Source organism: Vulpes vulpes, chromosome 10 (genome assembly GCF_048418805.1).
Source record: "Vulpes vulpes isolate BD-2025 chromosome 10, VulVul3, whole genome shotgun sequence".
In the NCBI taxonomy this organism is placed as follows: domain Eukaryota; kingdom Metazoa; phylum Chordata; class Mammalia; order Carnivora; family Canidae; genus Vulpes; species Vulpes vulpes.
Window position 1 is genome coordinate 88636644 of NC_132789.1, and position 26789 is coordinate 88663432.

General features: G+C 43.3%; 1 protein-coding gene across 30 annotated transcripts in view; it reads left to right on the forward strand.

The window, feature by feature from the left end:
* The window catches only part of TRIM2 (tripartite motif containing 2), a 170468-nt gene that overhangs the window by 132176 nt on the left and 11503 nt on the right, over positions 1–26789 (forward strand). For 16 of the 30 annotated variants that reach the window (XM_072724878.1, XM_072724868.1, XM_072724866.1 and 13 more), the window contains 6 exons: positions 687–867; positions 1784–2507; positions 17880–17983; positions 18229–18396; positions 24805–24973; positions 26053–26123. In XM_072724878.1, the coding sequence (XP_072580979.1) occupies positions 687–867; positions 1784–2507; positions 17880–17983; positions 18229–18396; positions 24805–24973; positions 26053–26123 (1417 nt within the window). Of the gene's footprint in view, positions 1–686; positions 868–1783; positions 2508–17879; positions 17984–18228; positions 18397–24804; positions 24986–26052; positions 26124–26789 lie in introns of all 30 variants that reach the window. The other 14 variants (XM_026016581.2, XM_072724861.1, XM_072724859.1 and 11 more) reach the window with 1 other exon arrangement.

Here is a 26789-nt window from a genome sequence, read left to right on the forward strand (position 1 = left end):
ATACATGAGAAAGACCAAATAGGAAATACACAAGCAGTTGAAAATAAATCTTATCACTGATAGTTGTAGTGAGAAAAGTGTGGTTATTCTATAATATTTAAAGGAACTTGGAAGCTTGCAAAACATTCCCAGGAAACTCTGGGTTTGGATAAGTAGTTCATATGATTAGGTGAAAAGATGCAACTATATACTTAGAACAGTGGTTCTCAGTTGTGGGCAGGTATACCCCCAGGAGACATTTGGCAATGCCTGGAGGAGAGTTTGTCGTCACAGCTGTGTGTGGGGTGCTTTTGGCATCTGGCAGAGGACAGGATGCGGTCAAACAGCCTACAACACACAGGATGGTCCCCTGTAACAAAGAAGCATGTGGCCTATAATATAGGGTCAAGTTTGAGAAGGCTTGCTTCAGAATAAGGAGAAGCCATGGTGTTCAGAGAGCCTCAAGGCTTTGTACCATCAGTTATTAAAATCAGATGATCGATTAGATGAAGTAGACGTGGACCCTCAAAGTCTCTCCTCTCAAAGGCAGTAATTATGTCATGTCTTACTCATTCTGTTCTTCAGTCATTACTTTTTAAAGATGATGAAAGGCAGAGAAAATGTTTTTTTGACAAAACATAGTGTTTAGATAGATGTTTTACTGTTTCTGGGTTGATGTTAAATAATCTTTAATGACTGTTCTCCAGGCTCCCAGAAATCGATTCTGCTCTTCAGTTCATCTCAGAAATCATTCATCAGTTAACCAACCAAAAGGCCAGCATTGTGGATGACATCCACTCTACATTTGATGAGCTCCAGAAGACTCTAAATGTGCGCAAAAGTGTGCTGCTTATGGAACTGGAAGTCAACTATGGCCTCAAACATAAAGTAAGATCCCAGCCGTGCTTCTAGATAACCTGTAAGAGACAGGATACCCCGGGCACTTCCCTGCATTAGCTTATTGTGTTCTCGTAAGAGCAAAGGGATTCAGATGGGTCCTTAAAGTGTCACTGTGGCATAGTAAACAGTAGTTTTCCTTTAAGGGCACAGCCAGCTCTTTTTCCCTTCCCCTCTTAAGCAAAGGCCTATGATTCTGTACCGGAAAGTACCAATTTATAATGTGACACAGGGCAAGATTGAATATAAAGTAATGCTTTCAGGATTTAGGGTTAAGCTGGATTATTTTTCCTTCCTTAACGAGAATGTCTAATAGTCTCTTAATTGCTCCCTCTTCCACACCAACCTGTTAGTCAACTTCAAAGTGAACCCTGGCTGCAGCTTTTCACATGTCCCATCACAAAAGCAAGGGATCTAGAGCTTCTAGTATTCGGATGTGGAGGGAGAGTTTTCATTTGTCTGGTTTTCTGTCCCTTTAGGTGGCAGCAGGGGAAGTGGGGACTTTGTGGAGAGATGCTGCATAGTGAATGCTTAAGATGCCGGGCACAGCAGTTTGTTTTCCAGGCTCCCGGTGGTGGTGGTGGTGGTGGTGGTGGTGACGTTTCAGTTCGCCCCATCAGAAACACATGACCCAGGAATTGTGTGTGTGGGAGAGTGTGGGCGAGGCGGAAGGGAAAGCGAAGGTACCGGGAATGCAGTTCAGAGTCAGGCACTAGGAGCGGGCTCGTGGCGGAGGGCGCGGCGGGCGGGCGTGGGCAGGTGCGGCGGGCGGCCGCGGCCCGCGGAGCGCAGTGCGCCTGCGCGCACCGTCCAGCGGGGCCGAGCGAGCTGGGGCCCCGCCGCCGCCGCCGCCGCCGCGCTCACCGCGCCCCGCCCCGCCCCGCCCCGTCCCATCCCGTCCCCGCAGGTCCTTCAGTCGCAGCTGGATACGCTGCTCGAGGGCCAGGAGAGCATAAAGAGCTGCAGCAGCTTCACGGCGCAGGCCCTCAACCACGGCACGGAGACGGAGGTGCTGCTGGTGAAGAAGCAGATGAGCGAGAAGCTCAACGAGCTGGCGGACCAGGACTTCCCGCTGCACCCGCGGGAGAACGACCAGCTGGACTTCATCGTGGAGACCGAAGGCCTCAAGAAGTCCATCCACAACCTCGGCACGATCCTAACCACCAACGCCGTCGCCTCCGAGACGGTGGCCACGGGCGAGGGGCTGCGGCAGACCGTCATCGGGCAGCCCATGTCCGTCACCATAACGACCAAGGACAAGGACGGCGAGCTGTGCAAGACGGGCAACGCCTACCTCACGGCCGAGCTGAGCACGCCCGACGGCAGCGTGGCGGACGGGGAGATCCTCGACAACAAGAACGGCACCTACGAGTTTCTGTACACGGTGCAGAAGGAAGGGGACTTCACGCTGTCCCTGCGGCTCTACGACCAGCACATCCGGGGCAGCCCGTTCAAGCTGAAGGTGATCCGCTCGGCCGACGTGTCCCCCACCGCCGAGGGCGTGAAGCGGCGCGTCAAGTCCCCGGGCAGCGGCCACGTCAAGCAGAAGGCGGTCAAGAGGCCCGCGAGCATGTACAGCACCGGGAAGCGGAAAGAGAACCCCATCGAGGACGACCTCATCTTCCGAGTGGGTAAGGAGGGGGGGCGCGCCGCCGCCGGGGAGGGGCTGGGGCGGGGGATGGGGGCGGGGGGAGCTGGGGGGCGGGGAGGCTGGAGGGCGGGGAGCTGGGGGGGCGGGGAGCTGGGGGAGTTGGGGGGCGGGGAGGCTGGGGGGCGGGGAGGCTGGAGGGCGGGGAGCTGGGGGGGCGGGGAGCTGGGGGAGTTGGGGGGCGGGGAGGCTGGGGGGCGGGGAGCTGGGGGGCGAGGGGCGGGGAGGCTGGAGGGCGGGGAGCTGGGGGAGTTGGGGGGGGGAGCTGGGGGCGGGGAGGCTGGAGGGCGGGGAGGCTGGGGGCGGGGAGCTGGGAGCTGGGGGGGCGGGGAGGCTGGAGGGCGGGGAGCTGGGGGCGGGGAGGGAGAGCTGGGCGCCCTCGGAAAGTCGTGGCGCCGGGAACCTACCTCGCGGGTCGGGGCTGGGACTTCAGGGCGTTGGAGGCACGGCTGCCTTTTATTAGGTGAACTGTGCAGCCTCCTCCGGAGAGTTCCCGGTCTGTGTTCCCCCTTTCCTCCCCCCTCCTCTCTCTGCTCTCTCCCTCCTCATCCCTCCTGCCCCTCATCCCTCTTCCCATCCCCCGTGCCCGTTAGCCTCTCCCCTGTGTCCTCCTCCTCCTCCCCAGAAGACCTCCCCTCCCAGCCCTGGTCTCCATCCCCTCCCTCGCCCTCCTCTTTCCCCCTTTCTGTCCTCCCCACCTCGCCTCAACCCTCCCCCCTCTGCCCCACCCCCTCTGCTCCTCCCCCTCCCCCAGCCCCCCTTCCCCTCCTCGCTTCTTCTCTCCTCCCCCTTTTCTATCCTTGCTCCTCCTCCGCCCCCCCCAACACAAGTGCTGCACGTTGGTTGCAGAAAACTGAAAACCGAAAATAACCAAAAGGATAAATAGAAAAATCACAGCACTCGCAATCCGGAAATCTTACAGGACATGTTGGCAGTCTCACCCCCCCCCGCCCCCTCCCATCACGGGAGCGTCTTCGGGGTAACTAAAGGCCGAGGATCCTTTGGTCAGATCCCCCCCCCCCCCCCCCCCCCCGGTGTTTCTCTGAAATCTGCGGCTCGGGCTGCGCAGTAGCGGAGGGTCTGACACTTCCCCGTCACTCCCTCCGCGCTGTGAGGGCTGGGGCTGGGGGACACGGGGCAGTGCAAGGCTGCGGTGTGTGTGGAGCTGGAGAGCAGCTCCAAAGAGGGCAGGGTGACTGCGAATCCGGAGAATTGAATGGGGTTGGGTGACTGGGTGACAGGCACTGAGGGGGGCGCTTGATGGGATGAGCACTGGGTGTTACGCTATACGTTGGCAAATCGAACTCCAATAAAAAGAAAACACAAAAAATACATTAATAAAAATAAAAAAGACCCTCCCCCCCCCCCCCCAAGAAAAAGGAATGTGGTTGGGGCGGAAGCAAGACGGTTTAGGAGGAGCCAATAGATTGGAGAATGCAAATCTCAGATTCCCTTGTCCGCTTTGTTGCCTCTTTTTGTTAACTGTTTATTCTCAGTAGAAAGCAAACTAAATGTAAATGTCAAGGGACTTTGTGATTCTTAAGAAAAAAGCCTGCATTTTAGCTAATGTTTCCAAAAGTAGCTCCATCCTGCTTGTCTTTCTGCCTCTTAAGTCGTGTGTTGTAGCATCTCTAAAAGGGTGCTGGGCAGTGTATGAACTGACACAGGGAGTCTGGGTTTCATTTTTTTTTTTTTTTAAATTTTTTTTTTTAAATTTTATTTATTTATGATAGGCACACAGTGAGAGAGAGAGAAGCAGAGAGACACAGGCAGAGGGAGAAGCAGGCTCCATGCACCGGGAGCCCGACATGGGATTCGATCCCGGGTCTCCAGGATCGCGCCCTGGGCCAAAGGCAGGCGCCAAACCGCTGTGCCACCCAGGGATCCCGGAGTCTGGGTTTCAAATAGAATGGGGAGACCTCTGTGAAGGAAACAGACTTTTTTTTTTTAAACCACAGAACCTTTATTTTTTTTAAGATTTTATTTATTCATGAGAGACACACACACACACAGAGAGAGAGAGAGAGGCAGAGACACAGGCAGAGGGAGAAGTAGGCTCCATGCAGGGAGCCAGTGGTGGGACTCGATCCCAGGTCTCCAGGATCAGGCCCTGGGCTGAAGGTGCGCTAAACCGCTGGGCCACCCGGGCTGCCCACCACAGAACCTCTAGAATCTGCCAGGATGTACTGTAAGTGTCCAAGGCAGGAGAAGGATATCAGGCAGCACTTCCACAAAGCTTTTCTGAGCAGAGAACTTTTTCCGTGGAACATCTTGAGAAATGAAAACTCCTTGGAACCTTCTTGGGTAGAAGCTGCTCTGTGTTAGTACTTTAGGCTGAATATTGTAAAGGCCATGGCAGGGTATGTAACTTGTCAGTTCACAGCCTGGAGGCCCTCCTTCATTCACTGGCCATTTGTGCAACGTGAGTGCAGAAGTGGGAGGCACGCCTGCCAAAGCAGATGAGATGGGGAGGGTGTAGGATTGGGAGCCTCCGGGGTTTGCCGCTCCGGTTCTGCCACTTAACTTGAACTTCAGGCATATCTCTCTACTTCTGAGCCCCAGTTTCCACGTGCATAAAATGAGAATACAAAAATATTTGCTTCTCAGAACTGTTGTGAGTTTAAGCTTAATGCCTGATGTGTTGGAGGAGCCAGATAAACCAGAACTATTAGTTTTGCACACGCAACGAAGGTCCTTAGAATTTCCCTACCTTTTCTTCTAAAAAAATGTTCTTTCCATTCCCCACTGATCTTCTGCGTTGAGAACAAGCTCTGTCTCATGCTCAGCCCTTTTCCCCCAACCCCTGCCCCAGCCAAGTGATCCCAGTCTCCGGGCAGTGTGCCAGGTGGAGAAAGGCAAGGATCTGGGTCTGAATTCTAAATCTCCTTAGCAGCTGGACAACTCACCTTTTCTGAATCTAATGCTCAATTACTGGTAGCTGTTATTTTCCCATTATTATTAATTGTAGTCTCTATCACCACCTGTGATTCTCACCTGACATACCTCTTAGGGAGTTTTCCCCTATAATACTGATTTTGAATCCCCAGCTCCCACCAGGGAAGGAGGCATACTCTTCTTCCCTCTTACCTGTTGAGAGTTCCTTGATGATTCATTGGCATTGGTGGTGAGGTGTTTAAATGTTTACACATCTTTTTTTTTTTTTTTAATGTTTACACATCTATACAAAGCTTAGAAGGGTGCCTGGCATATGACACTATGAGTTTATTCATAAAGATGCTGTCTCAATTTGCTAGGGCTGCTATAACAAAATACCATAGACTGGGTGGCTTAAACAAAGAAAATTCATTTTCTCATAATTTCAGAGGCCGAAAGTCCAAGGTCGAGGTGGTGCTAGAGTTGGTTTCCTTTCTCGTCTTCTAGATAGCTGTTTTCTTGCTCCTTTGACCTTGTATGGTTGTGTCTCTGTGAGTGCATACCCTGGTGTTTTTTTTTTCTTTTGTAAAAAGAGATTAGGGCCTTACCCTAATGGCCTTATTTTAATTTAATCACTTCTTTTAAGGTCTTTTCTCCAAATATAGTTCTATTCTGAGGTACTGGAGGTTGTGACTTCAACAGATGAATTTTGACAGTTCAGCCCATAACAGATGTTAAGCACCTCATATACGTAGGGCCAGAAAGAAAGGCAGGTCTTACAGGCCTGTTTCTCTTTATGTTTTAATCCAGACCTAGTCATTATGCAATAATTTGGCTCAGAAAGCATTTCGGCAGCATGTAGTGCCTGCTAGGCGCTATGCCAGGTGATGGAATGTAGAGATAAAAGAAATGAGATCTCCTCCCTTAAGGAGCTTACAGTTTGGGGCGACAGATGGATGACCACCTGACTCTAATGTGGTGCCTAAATGGGCTGTCTCTCCATTGGGTGGGGCTCCCAAATATGGGCAGCGATTGAGTGGAAGCCCGATGGCAATGGCGCAGGAGGTAAAAGAATTCACCTGAGGTAGAACAAAGAAGTTTATTGAACCCCACACAAGGGAGTGGTGGGTGGACCAGTAGAGGAGAGACTGAGGCAGTGGGTGGGAGTTGTTTTTAAAGAGGAAAGGTGAGGAGGTATGGGGATGTATGGACTCTTCCCTTTTTTGGGAACTGTGCCTAGTTGCAAGTAGCCCATTCGTCAGTTAGGGCCTGTGGATATTTTGAGTTAGGTCACTGATAGGCCTGTCTGTACTCAGCCAGGTGGTCACTGTGGCCCTTCCTGCATTCCATGGCTCAAGCCTCTTTGCCTAAAAGCGGCATCTACATTTAATAGCGTGGGTTAGGTGAGGGAGCTGAGAACTGAGAAAGAATTAAACGCAGGACATGAACAAAGAGGAGGACTTATCTAGGTTGACAGGTGGAAGCAGCATTCCAGTTGGACCAATGCAAGGAAGAAAGGGAGAAGAGGAGTGAACATGATTGATGGCTCTGAACAACACATCCTGTGAGAAGATGCAGGGGAGCGTAGATCAGAGGATTGGAAAGTGGAGAGGGCACTGGCTGGTGATGAGACGGGACAGATCAGTGTAGGAGCCCGCTGCTCCCTCAGCATCCGCTGTGCCTCCACACCGGGCACCTTACCTCTGAATTCCTCCCCCAATTTTATCTTTCTCCCAAGTACCAACTTCTCCTTTAGTATCCACTGTGATAATTGCTGTTTTTGCTTTGGCCTTATTTCCCAATAAGATCACAGATTGCCTGAGGTCAAGGATGATGTCTTTAATCGTTTATAATCCCCAACAGTACATCAAAGAATACTTTGGGTAAATACTTTGCCCATTCGAATAGCATCCAGTTGTGACCTACTGCATGATTTAACTTCCCTCTCACCACCATCAGGTTCCAGCCCTGAGGTCCAGAGACGCACAGACTGGGCAACAACACACTAAAGCTCAGGGCCAGTCATTCACATGAATTCCCATGCCTGGAACTGTGCCAGGCAATGTCAGGCAAACTGTGCTGACCTTCGGAGAAACGTCTATACTACTGGCTACAGCAGGTAGAGTTTACATTAACAATTAGAAGAGTTCAAGATTTTTTTTTTTATAGTTATGTCTTTGTTTTAGAACTTTTAAGTTTCTCTGTACAATTCGGCTTTTAGATGCATGATAATAGAACATGCACCATTTGGGGTGCCTGGGTGGCTCAGGCAGTTAAGCATATGATTCTTGGCTTGGGCTCAGGTCAAGATCTCGGGGTCAAGGGCTAGAGCCCTGCTTTGGGCTCCGTGCTTAGTGGAAAGTCTGCTGCTCTCCCTCTCCCTCTGCCCCTCACTTCACTCATGCACACGCTCTCTCTCTCTAAAGTAAGTCTTTTAAAAAATGAAATTAAAATACATCTTTATAAAACGTTATAAAAAAACCTGCATAATTTTAGCAGTCCCTTTGTGTATATATTGAAGCCTGTCATGTGAGATCCAAAATTCACTGAAATTCAGCTACACCAGCATAACAATGATTCTGCTGTTCCCTTAACTGTTCTCACACATAACTGAGCTGCTCTCAAGGCAATGAATTTGTGCTTCAAGATACAAAGTTTTCATAATACATGTGTAAGGGTTCATTCAGCAACTGTAAATAATGTGTTGATTTTGTGTATTCACGAAACTGAATTATCCCTTTTTGGGTAACAAGGGATTTTCAGGGGTCAATTTGGCTCACATTTTCACCCTCCTCACCAATTATCCAGCCCCCACGTTAGATGGAACACTGCTGTTTGAATACTTACTATGTGCCAGATACTTGTGGTATAAAGAGGGATGAGATTCTGACTTAGAGGAGGCAACAGTCCATAGGAAACAGACATGTACAAAATGTACCTTCAGTTTGAATCAAGACACAGAAGTTGGGGTGGCAGGGGGTCATGGAAGGTTCCCAAAGATAGCATCTAAATCTAAGATGGCTTTAAAGAGAAAGCATCAGATGGACGGGAGGAAAGGGTATTTTAGCTGAAGGGAGAGCAGGTCCAAAGGCATGGAGGTGAGAAACTGAGTAGTTAAGTAGTGACTCCATCATCCTGGAGCTTCAAATGAAATAGAAGCAGAGAAAAGGTTATGTGTCTTTGATAAGGAGCTTGGACTTGGTCTCTGTACCTGTGTCTCTCAGCCTCTGGGGAGGGCCAGGGATCTGCATCTTGTAAGCCATGGGGGTGATGGGGAGGCACTGAACCATGTGATGTAGTATAGTGGCTTCCTAAGCTATTTATTGCCCTACAGCTTGGAGGCATTCTAGGGGGGATCTACTCAGCAATCAGGGAGCTGCCCCCCTACTGCAGGACCTAATGCAAGTGCCAGGATTAAGAGTGTAGCGATGCAGTGGAGGGGAAATGGCAGATTGAGAAATGCTCAGGAAGGAGAGAGCAGGGCTCAGTGACCAAACTGAATTTCTTGCTGTTTGATTTGAATGCTCTAAGGATGAGTGCTGGTAGAGTCTAGCACTGCATAACTTGCGGTACGTTTTAGAGAGGCAAAGTAGGTAATGCTAATTAATATTTTATTCATAGTCATAGTATGGAAGTGATAACCTAAGTAGTGGAGAACATAGTCAAGAACTGAAAAGACTGACTGCCTCATTTAAATTCCAGCCTATTTATTAGCTATATGATTTAGGGGAGGTTATTTAACCTCTTGTGCCTCAGTTCCTATATCTGTAAAATGGGGATGGTATTTTTTGGTGGGGGGGTGGTATTAACACATACTTGATGGGTACCTGGGTGATTCAGTCGGCTGAGCCTTTGCCTTCAGCTCAGGTCATGATCCCAGGGTCCTGAGATGGAGTCCCACATTGGGCTCCCTGCTCAGCGGGGAGTCGGCTTCTCCCTCTCCCTCCGTCTTTCCCCCCTGCTCATGAGCCTGCAGGTGCACGTGCGCTTGCTCTCTCCTTCCCAAATAAAATAAATGGTGCTGAATTGGCACATTTATTAAAACAAAACAAAACTCTGCCACCTACTTGATATGATGAGGATTAAAATAATATATGTAAAATGTATTCAAACAATACAGGCACATGGTAAGGGCCCAGTAAATGTTGGCTATTGTTACTATTTACCCTTATCAACCAAGGTCAGGACAGTCAGAGGAAGGGGAGTATATTTCCGTTTCGATCAGCCAGGCTGAGGTGTACCATAGGCAGTTTAGAGTATAGATTTGGAGCTCAGCAAAGAAGTCATGGCTCGAGATCAATTTGGGAGCAAAAAGTATAGAGAAGTTACTTTAAATCATTAGCTTCAGCGTGGTTCAAGGGGGAAAGGATGGGGAACAGAAGCAGGAGGAAGGACTAAGTATTCTGGAAGTCCCTGGGCATTGTGCAGTCCATTTCTTTGTGTCATCTTACTTAAAATCCTTGGTAGGGGTAGCTAGCTCCTGGGTTAATGTCTAAGCTGTCTGCGAATGCTCCTGAGTTTTATCCACCAGGTGATTCTTCTAATTATACAGAATCCTATGAAGATGGTTGTGAGGATTATCCCACTCTACCAGAGTATGTTCAGGAACGTTTGAATCATCTTACAGAGAGCAGCCTGGCAGTTTTGAAACTGAAATTGAACAGTTTGCAGAGACCCTGAATGGCTGGGTTACAACAGATGATGCTTTGCAAGAACGGCACTTCCAGTTTCCAGTGCCCCACAGCGCAGTATACCTACCACATCATAACGTGGCGCATGCCTGTGTGCACACCACCTCCTAACTCTGTATTTGGTGACTTCCCTGTTAGTAGCTGGAAATCCACTGTGATGGGCACATTTACACGTCAGAAGTGGGCAAAGGCTACAAATAAAGCTCCTCCCACAGCTCCCACCCCACAAGAGTTAAATTACAAGGACACTGTGTCATCATCCCTGCCACCAAAGGAACCGGGCCAGGGGCGCCTCAGAGAGCCAGGGCACGACCCCAGCCATCTGCGTCTCTGATGCCCCTGCCTTTTTAATTGCACGATTCCTCTTCATCTTAAATGTCTTTTAACTGCTGTGGTTTTCCAAAGTTGAGCTATTTGATACCTCCCACGCCTAAAAACTTAATTACATGCCCACTGTGAATGAGTTATTGTGTTAACTCCGATACTGTGCTGGAAAGCAATCCTGAATGAGTTTAGAGAGGTAGCTTAGAGCATCTGTTGATGAAACACGGGGATTATTTTTCCCTGCGCCGTCAGAGTTTGCTGACTAGAAGCCCTGAGCTGGTTTTGTCAGCTACTAAAGGAAGTCATTGAACAAAGGGGAAGCCAGGAGATGTGGGAGGGAGTGAAAGAAACACAGTTGAACGGTTTCAAATTATGTAATTCATACAGCATACCTTAATGTGCCGGTGAGAAGCAGTGAATGAAACACTCACTTGTACTCTAGAGCAGTGGGCTTTCTCATAAGTATAAAATCACTTAGCATGAGCTCAGAGACTGCATAGGAAGGTATGCTGTTTCTCCCCTGCCTCACCTCTGCAAACCACCACCCTAAAATCTCTGAGGAGAGAGATCATGCTAAGGTGGCATCTCAGGTCATCGTAGGAACCCTGGCACCCTAAAATCTCTGAGGAGAGAGATCATGCTAAGGTGGCATCTCAGGTCATCGTAGGAACCCTGGCACCACCCCTTTGAGAATCTCATCCTCAGGAACTCTTCTTGCATTTCAGTGGGAAAAGATGTCAGTGATATTCCCTGAGTGCTAGGCACTGTGCTGTGTTAAGGGGTGCAGCAGCAAACGGGACAGATGTTGCCCTTGCCCACGGAGAACCTACAGTTTAGTGAGAAACAGTTAAACAGTTCAAATACCATGTGATAAGGGATGGGGATGGAGTTCCTATGGGTTTTATAGAGAAAGCATGATCCATATAAGCCCAAAGGTAATTATCTTCACCTCAGAAACCTGGTATTCTAAAGTCTAATTAGAAACTGGGGTGCCTGGGCACTAGGGTGGCTCAGTCGGTTGAGCGTCTGATTCTTGATTTCAGATCAGGTCTTGATCTCAGGGTTGTGAGATCAAGGCCTGCATAGGGCTCTGCACTTAGTGGGGAATCTGCTTATGATTCTCTCTCCTGGGTATCCCCGGTGGCTCAGCGGTTTAGCACCACCTTCAGCCCAGGGTGTGATCCTGGAGACCCGGGATCGAGTCCCACGTCGGGCTCCCGGCATGGAGCCTGCTTCTCCCTCTGCCTGTTGTCTCTGTCTCTCTCATGAATAAATAAATAAAATCTTAAAAAATAAAAAGATTCTCTTTCCCTTTCCTCTGTTCCCCACCACCAGGACCACCATTTGCTCTGTCTCTCTGTTGCTCTCTCTAAAATAATAAAAAGGGGCACTTGGATGGCTCCATCAGTTAAGTGTCTGCCTTCAGCTCGGGTCATGATCCCAGGATTCTGGGATCCAGCCCCACATCAGGCTCTCTGCTCAGCGGGGAGGCTGCTTCTTCTTCACCCTCTACCTGCTGCTCCCCCTGCTTGTGCATGCTCTGTCAAATAAATAAAATCTTTTTTATTTTTTTTAAAGGATTTTATTTATTTATTCATGAAAGACACAGAGAAAGAGAGACAGGCAGAGACACAGGCAGAGGGAGAAGCAGGCTCCATGCCGGGAGCCCGATGCGGGACTCGATCCCGGGACTCCAGGATCACGCCCTGGGCCGAAGGCAGGCGCTAATCCGCTGAGCCACCCAGGGATCCCCAATAAAATCTTTTTTAAAAGTTAATCTTAAAAAATAAAAAAAAGAAGCAGGGGCTGCTGGCTCAATCAGTAAAGCATATAATTCTTGATCTTTGGGTCATGAGTTCGAGCCCCACGTTGGGTGTAGGGATTACTTAAAATTTAAAAAAAAGAATGTGTATTAGAAAAAATAATATGTAAAAGAGCAAGAGAAGTGGGTTTTATTCTTTTCTCTGTCTTTACTACTTTTGTCCTGTGTCTAGTTTCATTTTCTTATATATAAGATGGAACAGTAATATTTATCCTAACTCATGGGGTTGTGACAGGGAGTGCATGAGAGAATATATTATGAAAGTGCTGTAAATATTACTAAATATTTCATTTTTTTCATGATGCAACCTGGGGTGTAATTTACTCAGTCATTAATAGTTCATCCGGGCACTCATTCAACAAACATTTGTTAAGCACCTACTTGTTTGAAGATCCAGTTTTAGATCCTTATTTTGCCCAATTTCATCCTCTTGCATTATCTCATTTGAAGTATCTAGATTTATTTAGCATTAATTTTCATATTAAGTTGGAGTAGGGGTGGGAGGAAGTTTGCAGTTCTAGATCTCCTATTTCAGTCCAGGGACTTGCCATCTGTAATCTTCCTAGAGGCATGGGTGGAGGTGGCCAGGAGGATCACAGATGAGAAGCTATTGGCTTAAAAATTCATTTTATGCTTCATTGGCTACTTTAACATCTGGGAAAAACCAGTTTAATTATCTTATGGAATTGTTGCCAAGTTGTTTATAATTACTTTTTAAGACTGGTGTTACTCATTTTACTAGCCAAAACATAACCACCAAATGAAATCTTGTACATCAAAGTAGTCAGGAAAATATTTTATGAGTACTATGTATGTTTATATTACATTTATATTCATTTTGAAAGAACCAGTTTTCATTATATAGTAGAATCCTGGGGTGGGGGAGGGCACTTTTCTGTGGTCTAAATAGACTATGCAAAAAATCTTGAAGAGTAAAGCATGATCCCCACATTATTTCTAACTTCTGGAATTTCTATTTATATTATCTTGTTCCCAAGACCCTTTATAAACACCTGGATTGTGGGCATTTCAGCATAATTTTTTTAAAAGAATTTATTTATTCATGAGAGACACAGAGAGAGGGGCAGAGACACAGGCAGAGGGAGAAGCAGGCTCCATGCAGGGAGCCCAACACAGGACTCGATCCCAGGTCTCCAGGATCACACCCTGGGCGGAAGGCGGTGCTAAACCACTGAGCCACCGGGGCTCCCCCAGCATAATGATAATATGCTATATAGTTCCACATTATTACTCACCATGAAGTTTTTTGTAGTTTAACTGTTAGTGAAGATAGCATTAGCTGTCCCTCAGGAACATGCTGGTGGTTTCGTTTTGTTGTTTTTTTTTTTAATTTTTATTTATTTATGATAGTCACAGAGAGAGAGAGAGAGAGGCAGAGACATAGGCAGAGGGAGAAGCAGGCTCCATGCACCGGGAGCCCGACGTGTGATTCGATCCCCGGTCTCCAGGATCGCGCCCTGGGCCAAAGGCAGGCACCAAACCGCTGCGCCACCAAGGGATCCCTGGTGGTTTCTTTTGATCTTTAGGAGTAATACTGTGATCCTGCTATGCTTAGAAACTCCTAGAATTTCAGAAAAATGACAGTAATTTCTGACAAGATGAAAGATGCTTATAAGAATCAGTATTATTGGGGCAGCCCGGGTGGCTCAGCAGTTTAGTGCCGCCTTCAGCCCAGGTCGTGGTCCTGGAGACCAGGGATCAAGTTCCATGTTGGACTCCCTGCATGGAGCCTGCTTCTCCCTCTGCCTGTGTCTCTGCCTTTCTCTCTCTGTGTCTTTCATGAATAAATAACTAAAATAAAGAATCCGTATTATCCATCATGCCAACCCCAGCTATTTGGAATACTAGGCCATATGAATTAAAGAGAAATTTTTTTAAAAAGATTTATTTATTTATGATAGACACAGAGAAAGGGAGAGGCAGAGACACAGGAGGACGGAGAAGCAGGCTCCATGCCGGGAGCCCGATGTGGGACTGGATCCCGGGACTCCAGGATCGTGCTCCAGGCCAAAGGCAGGCACTAAACCGCTAAGCCACCCAGGGATCCCCAAGAGAAATATTTTTAAAAACAAATATAAAATTTAAAACGGCAGTGCCTACTCCATCTAGCTCTTTCAAAAATATATAAGCAGGGACACCTGGGTGGCTCAGTGGTTGAGCATCTGCCTTTGGCTCAGGGTGTGATCCTGAGTCCGGGGATCAAGTCCCGCATCCGGCTCCCTGTGAGGAGCCTGCTTCTCCCTCTATGTTTCTGCCTCTCTCTGTGTGTCTCATGAAGAAATAAAATTTAAAATATATGTTTATAAATATATATGCAAACTGAGACTAACATGTTTTTCCAGCCCTGTGATTTTCTGTATATGTGGGGCAACAGACTCAACCTCTAGTTAACTTGAGATGGAGGATATGAGCTGGGCCAACACCACAAGGTGCTGGAGCTTAGTAGAGGCTGTAGTGTGTTCTTTTGCAACAAGGTTCCATTGCTCTTATGACCCAGTGGTGGTAGGCACGGAGCATCTCAGGTCATTTCACACTGGGCATAGAGTCTGCCTTCTTCTGGTTCTAAATGGTACTGATATGGAGTCCAGTGAAATGTCTTACCAAATTTTACCTACACTGAGAAATGTGTGTTTATTTCTACAAAGAAAAAAGTGTTAGTATTTTTTGCTTTTGTACTTTCTTTCCTTCCACATCACCTCTTTTGTCTTCAGAAGGAAAATTAAATCTGAGGCACCCCTTAACTTCTTTACAGCACTCTTCTCCCCATAATTTTCCCCTTCAAACATTAACCTGCTGCCTGCAGAACCTTCTCCAAGTAGAATAGGCTTTGTCTTCAGCAGGATAGATAAACAGATAAAAGAGGGCAGCAGGCAGGTTTTTGTTCCTGCCTGGACCAGATGGGACAGCACCAGGGTCCACTACCCTGTTGAGGTGTTTCTTATTCCTCTTCCCATTTTCAATCTCTCTTTCATCTGCGTGTCGAGGCCATGGGTGCAGTTCCAATTTTACATAAGCAAGGACCTAGAACAGTCTGGGAGAAAGAAACAACCATTCTTTATACATCATTTTTTTATATTCCAACCTCTTGTAGGACTCTTGCTGTTAACTGTGTTTATTTGGTCCTTAGTTCCCCATCTTGCTAATAATAACTTTAATAAAGGTTTTTGACAAATTAAGTTTTACTCCTGAGAAATCCTGGCCTTGACCCCATTACCTTTTAAAAAGTACAAAAAATAAATAAAAGTAAAAAGTACATAAAAACTGAGCATTTTAGAGGAATGGTTTCTTTTCTTGTTCCTTCGGTTTTTGCTGTACCTGTTAACCAGCGGCTATTCAACATCAGAGGGAATGACCCAAAGCTAAAACCATGTTGGCACATACCTCCCTCCAGAGTTAAGCACCCCTTCCCCTGCCACCAACAGATACCAACACGTCATTTTAAGAGAGCGTTAGCTGATATTGATATGGGAGAGTTTGGTTCTTGTCTCAAGGAGTCCCAAGAATGAATCTCACTGCAACAGAGTGCGCAAAGCCATAGAGCAGTTTATTAAGCACAGAAACTTTCAAAAGTGAGAGGGGTGCTGCAGGGTTGCCACTGAGGGCTTTTATGGTCTTTTATAGGAAACTGACCAGGGAACTTGGTAAATTTCTTATGAATATCAGGGTGAATTTGTAAATGTCATACCTATATTTAGAACAATCGGTAGACTTGCTACAAGTAAGATGTTTCTTTATAAATATCATGAGCACATGTCCCCTTCTGTCTGGCTAATGTCTCCTTAATGTTTCTCTATATCTGCCTAACCTGGTGTTTTCTGTGAGCCTAGTGGCAATTAAAGGGGGATAATCCCTAATAATTTGGAGCTAGGGAGCCAGGTTTATTTTTGTTTTTACTGTTTTATCTCTCCTTTCCTTGGGATGGGCAGGAGCCTGACTGGGGCCTTTCCCTTCCTAGCCTCATCTGCCTCCAACTCTTTCCTACATCAATATCATATACATGCTTATTATAGGGATTCTATTTGTGATACATTTGAAATAAAATAGAACTTTTTTTTCCACAAGGTGGGAGATGTTCTTTCGAATCTGGATCTCAAATTTTTCTTCTATGTTAGTACAAGTAGATGAGAGAGAGGTAGTGAGTAAACTTGATGAGTCCAGGATTTCAGTGAAATAGCTACCATGTGGGTCGGGTTAAAGCCAGGAACCAAAGGGTTAATGGAATTAATCCGTCGCTGCAGACTAAGAAGCATTGTTAGCTGCAATTTTTTTACCCCAAATTTGTTTGCCCTTAAGTTTCCTTGACTCTCCTCCTTGGGGAGACAGATTTGAGCCTTGTCCTCCTTGTCTCCTTCTAGGCTTCCCCTAGAATAAACTTTTTCCTGGCGTTTTCGGTGTCTCCCAGTGACTGCTTTGCAGATTACCTTCGGTTGGGTTACATGGTGAGAACCAGAACCAGGTGGTCTACATAAGATGTTTCTGCCCAGCAATTCTGCTGAGTTTAATTCCATTGCGAGTTTCGCTTCCTAAACCCCAAACCGTTTAAGAAGGGTCTGGCCATTTCTAAGCCGTGCTTCAGCATGTGGCTGACATTAGCCACCATCCACGTGCTGTTTTCCAAGTGCGCCTAAGGCGCTGCATTGATGTCTAAAACCAAAATGTCAACTTGCTTTTTTGAGTAGGATAAAAAAAAAATGAAATGATAATGATGAAATGAAATGATAAAAGCGCCCAAATGAGGCATAGTTTTCTCTATGAAAATTTAAACTTCAAAAAAAAAAAAAAAAAAAAAAGAAAATTTAAACTTCTTCCTGGTCATTTCTAAGCAGAGGTTAGTCTGTTTCCATCTGTTAATATTTACATGGTCTTATTGAAATAAGTTCCACACACTTGTTTTAAAACAAAAACACATCTGTTAAAAAAACAAAAACACACACATCTGTTAACCCATAGACGCCTTGGATTTTCCCCCCTCTAATTTTCCTTTGCTTTTTGTATTTATTTATCCAAATAAATATGGATAGGATATCTTCTATGTTTTCAAGAAGAATATACACCTTACGATATACTGAGTCTTTGAAAATAAGGCATCTGAAAATCAGCCTGCTAGTTTAATAATATCTGATGTATTGTGGTTTGTTGGATGTATTGAAAGCTTCTTCGAAGCTTCTTCAAGTCAGGTTTCTTCCAAGAGCTGCTGAGTGAGAGGGTGGGATTTCAGCAAAACTCTAAAATAAGGCCCTCTCCTGTTCTATATCCTCAATTGTAGTATTAGGGTTTTTTAAATTGTTTTTTGTGAACTCTAAATATATTTTAATATGATTATTAATGTAACATAAAATAATGTGCAGTTAGAGCTTAAGACAAGATTGCATTTGCCTAAAAAAGTGACTTTGCAATGATTTTATTGGTCTAGAAGAGAAGTTCAGGACCATTAGGTCCTAATGGATTAGGTCATGGTGGAAGAAGTTCTCTTTTTTTGAATGTAATTAAAAGAAAAAAATATATATTCTCAGGTTACCTATGGAAACCTAATTCTCTTTAAGAAACAGACATCTAATTCTCTATTGCTTAATTTCTATTTTATTATTTTTTAAATTCCTGTGATTTTATAATTTATTTCTAGGTACTAAAGGAAGAAATAAAGGAGAATTTACAAATCTTCAAGGGGTAGCTGCATCTACAAGTGGGAAGATACTAATTGCAGATAGCAACAACCAATGTGTACAGGTATGGTTCTCAATTATATACCTTCACTTATATGGTAAAACAGATATTTGCATATTTTCCTGCTTAAGACTTAAGATCCATAGTACAAGGACAGAAAGAGAAGCTTACAATGTGTATAGACTTTTCTTCAAATGGCGTTTGCATGTCCTGACCTGTGGTACATAGGATACATGTTTTTGACTGTTTTCCATCTTCACTAATTTCTGTGCTCATTTACATTCCAAGGAATGTCATTTGTTTTGCAGATATTTTCCAATGATGGCCAGTTCAAAAGTCGGTTTGGCATTCGAGGCCGCTCTCCCGGGCAGCTGCAGCGGCCCACGGGAGTAGCTGTGCATCCCAGTGGGGACATAATCATTGCAGACTATGATAATAAATGGGTTAGCATTTTCTCTTCTGATGGCAAGTTTAAGGTAAGATTAAGCTACCAATTGGCTGCTATGCAATAGAGAGAAAAAACAGGAAATACAAGGTGAAATTCAGGATTTCATACACAAAGACATATGATGTTAGTCTAACTTTTATGGAGAGGGGCAGTGATATTGTTATAAATTTTATGAATAGGAAATAGCGGCTTCATTTTATAAAACAATTAGGTCATTCAGTCACTTTTTTTTTTTTTACATACTAGCAGATTTACCTAAATTCAATGAAGACAACTATTCAAAGATTATTGAAGAGGCAATTGCTATCTCCCAAATTAATTTACAGATTGTTTTGTATGAAGTGCTTCCTACTTTCTCAGACCTATGATAGATGAAATGGGAGAAATGGAATCATAAAACATGCTTTCTACCTTTGAAAAGCATACAAGCCCCTTGAGCAAAATGATGCTATAAATGACACAAAAAATTTTGTGTTAGCCTTGAATCAGTCTTATATTGCTTGGTGCAATCTGAAACCTAGTGTTAAAATATAGAATATAGGAATCGGAAGGACAAGAGAATGACAGCTGGCAGCGCGGAGAAAAAGTGAGTTGAGCTGCATTTTAGGAGGCGTCCCCATCATTTGACATATTTGCTATTGTCCCCAGCATCAGCTCTTTCTTGAGCAAGTCACTAAAGAGTTGAGAGCCCTCCGGTGATACCAGAAATCTCTCTTCTAAGGTGTCATCAAAGAATATTATGTGCAGCCCATTTTCTGCATTTGTTCACAAGATTATGAGGCGCTTTGTCAAAGGTGTTTTTAAAGGCCATAAGCACTGTGCATTCTGCATTGTCCTGTCTAGCCTGCTTAGAGGCTTCTCTTTCAGGTGACAACATGAGCTTTTTACTTAGATCAAGACTTTGGAATCCAAAGTCTGCAACTTATTAACTAATAATATCACTTATTTGAGTCTCAATAGACTCATATGTCACATTTGGATTTAAAAAATATATTTTTTAATTAAAAAAAATCTTTAAAGGGGGGGGGCGATTCCCAAGTAGCTCAGTGGTTTAACGCCTGCCCTTGGCCCAGGGCGTGATCCTGGATTCCTGGGATCGAGTCCCACATCAGGCTCCCTGCATGGAACCTGCTTTTCCCTCTGCCTGTGTCTCTGCTTCTCTCTCTCTCTCTCTCTCTCTCTCTCTCTCTCTCATGAATAAATTTTTTAAGAATCTTGAAAAAAAACAAAAAATCTATTTTTTAGAATTTGGGTAAGAATTGCTGGAGATTTATTTCTGGATTTCATATGTGCCTTGTATGAAATAGGTATCTAAGAAATGTTCTTTTCCATTGCTTCTAGTAACCCTGTCCAAAAAAATGAAATGTTTGATCAGCTGTGATTCGGACTTCATGACATGCCAGTACCTGGTCACAACTTTCTTTACCTAATGTTCAGAGATGATACTCTTCATAATCTATTTCAGAATCCTGAAGATTACTCAAAGTTCACTCAGTTTCTTATTGGAGGAATTTGTATTTTCCTTTTTAAAATTGTTGGATCACTATAGTCCTCTCATTTTTATTAAATCAAGTTACTTCCATAATTATTAACCCTCAGATTGGAGCCCCTGTTTTATGTGGGACAGCATCTTTTCAATCTAGGAGAATAAAAAGCCATAGTTTTTAATTCCCCCATATTACACACAACTCTTCAATTGCCCTTGAGGGTTTTTTTGTTCCACCAGAAATTTGATGACTCCATAAGATGGCTAAGTACGCAGAAAGGTCTCTTGCCTTTTTATATCTCTAACTTCCTCTGCTGCTTTTGTATTTTCATAATTATATTTGTAGTCAGATATACCCAAATATGACAACTTTAACATCAACAGAAGAAAAACTTTTCAGTGACCTCTTGAAATTGTCCATCTAGTTTGGAAACACCCTATTCCTCTTGGTACATACGCTAGTGAAACTATGACCTGTCTCTGACTTCATAAGTGAATGCTAAAACAAGGATAAAATCAAGAGTTTTATATCTAATATGCTGAAATATTTTATATCTAATAAAACATTTTGAAACTGGAGTTTTATATTTAGGAGAGAAAGGCTTCTTGTATTATGCATATTCTATATATAATAGACACTCTTCCTGGAAGATCCAGATCCTCAGAGTTGGAATAAACAAGAACGCTCATGCCCTCTAGAGGATAGGGGGAATGGATATGGTATAGTTTCAACAGACCCTTTTGTTTTCAATAGGCATTGATCAGGGGATAAAAGGATAGCAAGTAAAAACGCTTTAGTACTGTAATGGGAGCTCATCCAGCTGACCATATGCATGACCATTTACTGAGATACTTTCTTTTCAGTGGTATTCAGTAAAATAAAACACAAGCTCAGAAAAACAAACCTTTAACACAAAGGTGGATTATTTGTATTTGTTCTAGTTAGTTCTAGAGATACAGCAGCTTATGCCCTTTTCTTTCTTTTACTCACCAGATTCTTAGCCCTGATTCTCATTCATTTTTGCCTCTAATTTTTTCCTTCCCATCTTTTCTGCTGACCTATATCTTCTAGGCCAACTTTTGTGACCCCAGAACAGATACAGAGACCCCAGTCCACCATATTCTAAAATATCTCATCTCTTCCTTCTTCAATTCAAGGACCTACTTGTTGAGTTGAATACCTTTATTTAACTATTCCGAAGTCAGTGTCTAAAATATCTCTGCTTACTATTCTGTTTAAGACAGGGGACACATTGTCAGGCCAAATATAGTAACTATTAATTTCATGTGGTATAATCTAGTGCAGCAAAACTGGAGTGATGAAAGGAAGGTGGAAGGGAAAGGGGTTTGTGTTTGCCCACAACATTTAAGGTGTTTTGTTTTGTTTAAGACCTGCTCTAGCTCTTACTACACGGATGGAAGGGCAGCAATCCCTTCTGTTTTTGTTCTACATAATTACCATCTGCTTGGTATTATATGGCTGAATCATTCTAAAGTAACAACTAGTGTTCATAATGTTAGGCAGTAATAATATTCTTGCTGTAATAATTAGAATGTCCTGTCTTCTTTTTGATCCTTATTGACATATCTTCTATTATAACATGAAAAAAGTATACAATTTTTTGACAAACCGTTATGGTATAGCCTCTTTAATCTCTGGGCTAGATTGCAAAATCCGGATCAAATTTATACTACAGATTCCCTCACAAGAATCCTATTGTTTCCTTCCTTAAGTATCCCTTTATATTAAAGAGATCAAAGCTGAATCTCATTTATCATTTTAACCAGGATTAAAGATCACACACAATCTGATCCCCCACTGTGGAAAACGTCCCTGTCCCTCTCTCCATACTCTCTTTCTGCACTTATCTGTAAGTCTCTGTCAGGAACGGGATCCCTGGGTGGCACAGCGGTTTGGTGCCTGCCTTTGGCCCAGGGCGTGATCCTGGAGACCCGGGATCGAATCCCACGTCGGGCTCCCGGTGCATGGAGCCTGCTTCTCCCTCCGCCTGTGTCTCTGCCTCTCTCTCTCTCTCTGTGACTATCATAAATAAATAAAAAAAAAAATTAAAAAAAAATAAAAAATTTAATAAAAAAAATAAAAAAAAAGTCTCTGTCAGGAAGGATACTCCTGATGGTCAGATATATGATAGCAACCAAATGGGTGGAGATGGGATTGTGTGCCGTATGCTATGCTTGGCACTCTGTCCTTCAGAATTTGCATGACCCAGAAGGTAAATACAATAGCTGCCATTTTACAGATGAGGAAACTGAGGTTCCAACTGGTAAAAGAATAAATTTTGCTCTGAAATTTTGATCCTGGGTTTAAATGAACTGTGGTATGTATCATAAAGGAACTAGGGAATCAGGAGGTACAAATTTGGGTGTTTTTTTTTTTAATGGTGAAAATGAGGTAAGTTTGGTTTAACAGTGTTTGAATTTAACGTAATAACTTGTAAAATAGGCCAGGACTAAAGATACGGATTTGAGATTCTGACAGAGGTGAAAGTTGATGCCATTGAATAAATGAGATCTTAGAAGTACAGAGAATTGCACTGTCCAATTTGGTATTCACTAGCCACAGAGGATACCAAGTTCTTGAAAAGGTACTGGTCTGAGTTAAGATGTGCTGTGCATGTGAAATACACACTGGATTTTAAAGACTTAGGAAAACAAATGTAAAATACCTTATTAATAATTTTAATATTGTTTACTTGTTGAAATGATAACTTTTAGATATGTTAGGTCCAATATAATATGTGATTAAAATAATACTCCTTTTTTCTTTGTTTTTTTCTATGTTGGTTACTAGAAAAATCTTTTACATATATGGCTCATGTTACATTTCTATCAGGCAGTGCTAATACGGAGAGAGAAAACAGGAGGAACACCTGGGTTGCTCAGCGGTTTAGCGCCTGCCCTTGGCCCAGGGTGTGATCCTGGAGTCCCGGGATCGAATACTGCATTGGGCTTCCTGCATGGAGCTTGCTTTTCCTTCTGCCTGTGTCTCTGCCTCTCTCTCTGTGTCTCTCATGAATGAGTAAATAAAATCTTAAAAAAAAAAGAGGAAAAGCAAAATCTATGGAAATGTAAATTTTTTTAAATTAATTTTTTTAATTTAAAAAGTAATACATGCAAATAAGTTTTTAAAGTAACCCTAACTGGGGCTCCTAGGTGGTTTAGCTAAGTGGCTGCCTTCAGCTCCCAGTCATGATTCCAAGGTCCTGGGATCAAGCCCCATGTCAGGTTCCCTGTTCAGTGGGGAGTCTGCTTCTCCCTTTCCTTCTGTCCCCTGGCTCCTGTTTTTCTTTCTCCCCCCCCCCCCAATAAATAAAATCTTAAAATAAATAAACAGAAACCCTGCAGATGAATATAAAATGAAAAGTCAGTTTCTCCTACCACCACTAATATCAGTGGTTTCTTACTTTCTCTTCCAGGAATATGATAGATTTGAGAAAGCATTTCTAAAACTACAGAGAGCTCTACTTGACCCTCTGAGCCTCTCTGCCTGGGAGAACTATGGCTCTTACATCCCTTCTCACTTACCAGGCACTCTTCCTGGCTGCTCCCTCACCTTGGTGCTCATTCTCCTTCCTTATCTTCAGTGACTTGTCATGTTCTTTTAGCCTATTTGAATTCTCTCAAATCTACCAAATCAAATAATCAATACCAAGCACTTTTAAAAGGACCCGGTGAACGTATTTGTCTGTGTAATGTGACTGAGACATCTTCCTGGGTAAGGGCTGGTCTTGCCCTTGTCTACTCCTTGCCTGGAATCATTAGCCACAGAGTTGGTACCCCATTAGTGTTTGTAGAATTAGTAAATAAATGGGTGAGTGAGTCAAGTACTTCTTTATAATGGAGCTATAAAAGTAAAGGTATAAGACCTACATCTCGTAGCAAACAGGGATTTATATAGTCTACTTAGATGAATGAGGGATCCCTGGGTGGCTCAGCAGTTTAGTGCTGCCTTCGGCCCAGAGCATGATCCTGGAGTCCTGGGATCGAGTCCCATATCAGGCTTCCTTCATGGAATCTTCTCTCTGCCTTTGTCTCTGTTTCTCTCTCTCTCTCTGTGTCTCTCCTGAGCAAATAAAATCTTAAAAAAAGAAAGATGAGTGAGTTTTAAAATGTATATGGTATGTGTTTGATAGAAATCTGATGCTTTCCTCCCATCTTAAAATAATGAAAACTAGAACTATTCAGTCGTCATGATTCCCTAAATAATGCTGGACTTTTCAAATCAATATATTGAACAAGTGTTTATGGAGTACCTGTTAGATCCCAAGAAGTATGCTAGGCTCTGAGTACACAGTAGTGGGTAGAAGAGACATGATTCTTGCCTGCATGGAACTTAACACATGGTTAACTAAGCACATGGCAGATGCTTGGCAATTTTAATACCAGTGATGATCTACAACAATGACAATGATAGTTGACCTTTAATGATTGCATAATACATGCTATATTTTACACTGAACACTTTATTCACATTATTTTACTTAGTATGCCAAAAATGCCACTGGGAGTTATTGAAGTCTTTTTTTTTTTTTTTTTTTACATTTTTATGTATATAAGGAATCTGAAGCTTGAAATCAAATGCATCTGTGCTATTCTAGGTGTGTCTAAAGCAAGCTACAGGCGTAAAACTATCTTCCTACTCCTGATCAGTGATCTTTTGCTATATACCACATTGCATCTTTACAAGGGAACTGTGACCTCAGTTAAGGGGATTCAAGAACATTTTTGGTGGTGATCCTCTTAAAAAGTAAGGATTTCAGGTAAATCTTAGTGGCAGATAATAGATGTGACAAAAGCAGAAGATCATTGTGACATATGAATAGCTGTGCACCCCTGTTTGAACATTCAAGTAAATGTGTACTAAAACAAATGTCTGTCTTCATGTTTTGTAGTGTGTTAAATTTCATTCTCTGTGCTTGTCTCTGACAGACAAAAATTGGATCAGGAAAGTTGATGGGGCCCAAAGGAGTCTCTGTGGACCGCAACGGGCACATCATTGTGGTGGACAACAAGGCGTGCTGTGTGTTTATCTTCCAGCCAAACGGGAAAATAGTCACCAGGTTTGGTAGCCGAGGAAATGGGGACAGGCAGTTTGCAGGTACACTCGATGGTAATATGTAAAACCCCTTTTTTATGCTTCTTCTGCTCACATTTGCATGATGGAGCATGTGGAAGATGCCTCAATCCCCAGTGTGTTTGCTGGCTTTGGGAAAGATACTGGGGATGAAATCTAAGCAAAAGCATGATGAGACGCTTCTCAATTACTCCACCTGCAGTAAGTTGAACTGCAGTCCATGCGTGGTTTTTATTGGCAGCAGGCAGAAGTCTAATCTTTGAATTTAAGTAAAACATAAACTCTAAGATAAAATATTTTTAAAATAAAAATATTTGACGAGCAGTGTAGTAACTCCTAGTTCTCCCTAGCTGCAGCTTTGTTTAAAGAGCTTCTGAATGGGAGAGGGTTTTTTTTTTTTCACCTTTCTGGGTGATAAGAGAACAGGACTTTAGAATATTTGCTGAGTACACGAAGGACAGTTCTGTTACTTTTCTTTTTGGTGTACCACTTTGCAAGTACAAGCTTCATAGTTTCTCACATCTGCAAGAAGAGGCTGAAAACAGTGTATACATTTTCTTTTTGAAAGGATGCTTTTGGCATTTGACAATAATTTGCATAATCTTTTTTTTGTGTGCTTTGTCTCCAGTTTTGCCAGGTTCTGAATGTCACCCAAAATTACAAAGTATGGGTTTCTGCTCTACTTTTTTAAAAAAATTCAATATTGGAGTCTTTTTCTTAGGACTGAGAATCCACATCTTTCCTCAGTGGGAACTGAGGGCCCTAAAAGTATTAACGTGTACTCAGAGAAGCTGGCAGATGTGACTTTCAGACGGTGGCTCGGAGAATGAATTCTGATGCTTATTGCTCATTCCACTTCATTAGGGCTGCTGGCACACTCAGCTTGGTCTAAAAGAAGCCAGAGTAGACAGTCCCAAGTATAGACTGATAGAGGACCCACATTATCTAGAGCCAGAGTTCTGGCTGAATGATCTTTCAAGAACTAAGTCTATAATTCTTTCTTCTTTCTTAAATATCTAATACGTTAAATTTTGCAACTGCTGTGGTGTTGTAATCATTTCTATTTTTAGAGTTCTCACATATTTTTTTCACCTTTTATGCAGGTCCCCATTTTGCAGCCGTAAATAGCAATAATGAGATTATTGTTACGGATTTCCATAATCATTCTGTCAAGGTACAATAAAACACGTCAATTATTGTTACCTTTTAACTGCTTTTATTGAGAAATCAGTCTGAGAGAAAATAATATAATACTTCTATGCAAAGGAACTAAAGGAGTTAACCTAAATAAAAGAGTAGATTTTGCTTCTCCCTAAGATGCAAGTTTTAATTTGGACACACAGACTTTGAAGAGTCAGAAAATTGAGCAAAATATGGTGGTGATAAGTTTCTTAATTTGAAACGAGTATAAATGGAGATGACTTAAAAATGAAATTTGAAAAAGCAATTCCTTGAACTTAAAGAGGCAGAACTTTCTGCAGCTTCATAAAATCAGATCACTTTTGCAGTTATCTACACCATAATGCCTTTCAAACAAAATTAGATATTAGAATGCTGCTGCAACCAGAGATTTTAAAGGGAAATAGTCCTGGTATAATTTCTATAGCTATTTCATACTTTTTAGAATATTTTCACACTCTTGGTTTTCCCTAGTGTACAATGCCCATTCCTCTCCCCCAGACAGTGTAATACATTTTTCTTACTAGGTGTAGGGAAAAGAAAGATTTGAGGTTTATTGTGAGCAAATCAGGAAATGCAAAAATGTATCAAAACAGATTTCTCATTTTGCTGAAATGAGAAAATGTTTAGTACCATTCTAGATCATGATTCTCAAGGTGTG